Below are 3885 nucleotides of genomic sequence, written 5' to 3'. Positions count from 1 at the left end.
CGGCTCAAAGCGTCTGCCACCACATTTGCTTTGCCGGGGTGGTAATTGATACCACAATCGTAGTCCTTCACTAGTTCGAGCCACCTTCGTTGTCGCATGTTTAAGTCCTTCTGCTCGAAGAAGTATTTCAAGCTCTTGTGGTCCGTAAAGATTTCACATCGAACTCCGTAGAGATGATGCCTCCAAATCTTTAGGGCGTGTACCACTGCTGCTAACTCCAAATCGTGTGTTGGGTAATTCAACTCGTGCGGTCTCAACTGTCGTGACGCGTAGGCGATCACCTTGTTGTTTTGCATCAATACGCATCCTAGTCCAACCTTCGAAGCATCGGTGTAGACTACGTAGTTCACTCCAGATTCTGGCACAGCTAAAACTGGCGCGGAGGTCAACTTCTCCTTCAAGAGTTGAAAGCTTGCTTCACACTCTGGAGTCCAATTCACCTTGACTCCCTTCTTAAGTTGTTGCGTCATTGGTCTCGCTATCTTGGAGAACCCTTCTATAAACCTTCGGTAGTATCCTGCCAAGCCTAGGAAACTCCGAATCTCGTTTGGGGTTGATGGTGACTTCCATTGTTGTACCGCCTCAACTTTGGCGGGGTCCACTCTGATTCCTTCTGCCGACACAATATGTCCAAGAAAGTTTACTTCTTTCAGCCAAAATTCACACTTGCTGAATTTGGCGTACAACTTCTCGTTTCTCAAAGTCTCTAAAGCGATTCGTAGATGCTCCTCGTGCTCCTTCTCGTTCCTCGAGTAGACTAAAACGTCATCGATGAACACCAAGATGAATTTATCCAAGTACGGGTGGAAAACCCGATTCATCAAATCCATGAATACCGCTGGGGCATTCGTCAATCCAAACGGCATTACAACGAACTCGTAGTGTCCATATCTTGTGCGAAACGCAGTCTTCGGTATATCCTCCCTTCGTACTCGTAGCTGGTGATATCCGGACCTCAAGTCCATCTTTGAAAAGACTCCGGCTCCTCGAAGTTGATCGAACAAGTCATCTATCCTCGGCAGTGGATACTTGTTCTTAAGAGTCAACTTGTTTAGCTCCCTATAGTCGATGCACATCCTCATCGATCCATCCTTCTTCTTTACGAAAAGAACTGGTGCGCCCCACGGCGAAACACTAGGCCTAACAAAACCTAGGTCCATGAGCTCTTGGAGTTGTATCTTGAGTTCCTCCAACTCCTTAGGCGCCATTCGATATGGTGCTTTGGATACGGGTGCTGCTCCCGGCTCGAGATCGATCGTAAACTCCAATTGTCGATCCGGCGGCGGTCCAGGTAATACTTCGGGAAAAACATCTGGAAATTCCCGCACAACAGCGACGTCTTCCACTCTTCTTTCATCATTCTCATCGCCGTGAAGGTAGACGAGATAGGCAGGTCGCCCCTTTCTCATCATCGCGGTAGCTTGCAGTGCAGAGATTATCGCGGTTCGCCGGTTCCTCGAGATGCCATGATACACGATAGGTTCCTTTCCCGGAGCTTGTAGGGATATTTGCCTCTCCTTACATCGAATCGTTGCGTAATTCGCGGCCAACCAGTCCATTCCTAGGATCACGTCGGTATCTTTCATCGCCATAACTTGCAAATCGTGAGCGACTATCTTAAGTTCTCCTAGCACGATTTCTATGTTCGAGCACGTTCGAGATATTTCTATCGTTCCTCCTACTGGTGAGGACACCATCATTCTATGTTCAGATTCGCTAGTAGACAAGCCCAACGTGTGCACACACAACTCAGATATAAACGAGTGCGACGCGCCCGTATCAAACAACACAACAACAGGGGTGTTGAGAATTTCGCCCATACCTGTCAAGTTTCCTTTTTCGCGTTCATCTTGTTCTTTCTTCGGCTTCTTTTGCTCCAACGCGAACGCTCTAGCTTGTGGAGGAAGTCTTGGGCGGTGAGGTTGTTGCTGCCGCGACGATTGGTCGCGATTTCCTCTCGATTCATTTTGCGGTGCCCTCGATGGCTGACGGGATCCTTGATCGTTCTGCCTTGATCCCGATCCTACCTTGTTATTCGCACACTCCCTAGAGTAGTGGCCGTTTCCTCCGCAGGTGTAGCACTTGACGACGTTCTGATATCGGCATTCTCCGAAATGGTACTTAGAGCACACATTGCACTGCGGTGCCCTGGGTCGATACTCTCCTCTCTGGCTAGACGTATGTTGCCCTCCTCCGTGCTGGGATCGATGCTGATTCGACTGGTGTCGTTTCCCATCGTAGAAATTCCTAGAATCCTCCCACTTTCTCTTCTCTCGGGAGTGATGTGATGGGGGCAGGGACGGTGTAGAGTTCTCCTTGGCTCTTTCTTTAGGCATTGCGGCTTCAATATCCAACGCGAGTGCCAAAGCTTTAGCGTAGGTGAGTCTCCCTCGACTGGCCAACGACATCTTTATCTCGGACCTTAGTCCCTCACGGAACTTGTCCGACAGCTTCTCGTCAGTGTCGACTTGATCAGGGGCGTATCGGGTCATGCTGTTGAGCGCTCGATCATACTCGGTCACGGTCATGCGTCCTTGAGTCAGATTATGGAACTCGGATGCCTTCGCTTTCCGATAGCTCTTCGGCACATACTTGTTGTACAATTCAGTCTTGAAATCTTCCCACGTCATTGCTTCTACTTGGTCTCGCGTCAAGGTCTTCGTTCTAGTATCCCACCAAAAGTCGGCTGCTTCGATTAGTTGGTGAGTAACGCAACTCATCCGTTCCCTATCATTGCATCCCAAGATTGCGAAGATACGCTCTATCGCGCGGATCCATGATTCGGCCTTGGCCGGTTCTCCAAGTCCATCAAAAACAGGTGGTTTCTGTTCCAAGAACAGCTTCACTATTTCCCGATCAACCGGGGGTGGGGGAGGCGGCGGTGTCTGAATTGACTGCGTCACACTTTCCTCGCTCGAAGGCGGAGGTGTCGGTTGACGGTTATGGCGTCTCGGCGGCATTCTGATTTATCAATACACGGATTATTCTCAAAATTCTATCAACAATCGCGTGGTATACCAAGGTGCATAGGACAATTGTTTTGGTGTATATGGCCAAGCAAAAGTTCATCACATAGATGGGTTTCACAAGTAGTGTCAAAGCATCACAAAATCGGTTGCACCATAGGGTATCAAAAGAATCATTGGTCCTTATCAACAAGGTAACTGTAATCAAGAGGCACTTATGCAATTCAAGTGGCAAGTATAAGGCGCAATAAGATATTCAAAGATAGTGGTGTGATGATATGATGGCATGATAACATAGTGATAGAAAATTTTCTCAATGGCATGGGAATAACAATATGGAAATCCATCACATTATAAGGTAGCAAGATTGGAATGAAAATTAAAATTCTCCCCATAGCATAATAATCAAAAACATTGCCTCAAAGAGGTCTTAGTATCAACGGAATTCAAAAGAGCAAAAGTAAAGAGGTACGGCAAAAGTTTAGCAAAAATATTCCAAAAATATGGGGGAAGCAAAACAATGTTTTCCACGACTATCACTCCTAGTCGATATCGTTCATGTCCTCTTCGGGGTCCTCATCCTCATCGACATTTCCCATGTCCAAGTCGTGCCCTTCCTCGTAAGGTTCCTCGTCCTCGCTTGATCCACCAACATCCGGGGGCGGAGGGGTTATCGCACGCATGTCCTCCACGTTCCCATTTATGACCAACGGGTTAGACGTACGAGTCCTAAGCCTTGGTTTAGTAGGGACACGATCAACGTGCGGCTCCTTATCACGACGATATCTCCATCGACGAGCCTGACCCGGCGGGTACTTGTGCGCTGGGGGACTAAGCGGCGGTCCATCCCTTGCAGCTGCCATGGCTGGGAGTAGCACTCCAATCAAGCCGATCATATCGCCTCGAGGCTTGTACTCGG

General features: G+C 48.4%; 1 protein-coding gene across 1 annotated transcript; it reads right to left on the bottom strand.

Moving 5' to 3' along the window:
• Positions 1-203: 203 nt before the first annotated feature.
• On the bottom strand, positions 204-2960 carry LOC125197962 (the record flags this gene model as incomplete). The annotated part of the gene is made up of 1 exon (XM_048096445.1): positions 204-2960. A coding segment is annotated over exon 1 (2757 nt), but the record flags the coding sequence as incomplete, so codon positions are not given.
• Between the last annotated feature and the right edge of the window lie 925 nt (positions 2961-3885).

The sequence above is a fragment of the Salvia hispanica genome, unplaced genomic scaffold, assembly GCF_023119035.1.
Source record: "Salvia hispanica cultivar TCC Black 2014 unplaced genomic scaffold, UniMelb_Shisp_WGS_1.0 HiC_scaffold_1128, whole genome shotgun sequence".
NCBI classification, from domain to species: Eukaryota; Viridiplantae; Streptophyta; class Magnoliopsida; order Lamiales; family Lamiaceae; genus Salvia; species Salvia hispanica.
The sequence above is the reverse complement of the archived record's forward strand: the minus strand, read 5'-3'. Positions and strand labels throughout refer to the sequence as shown.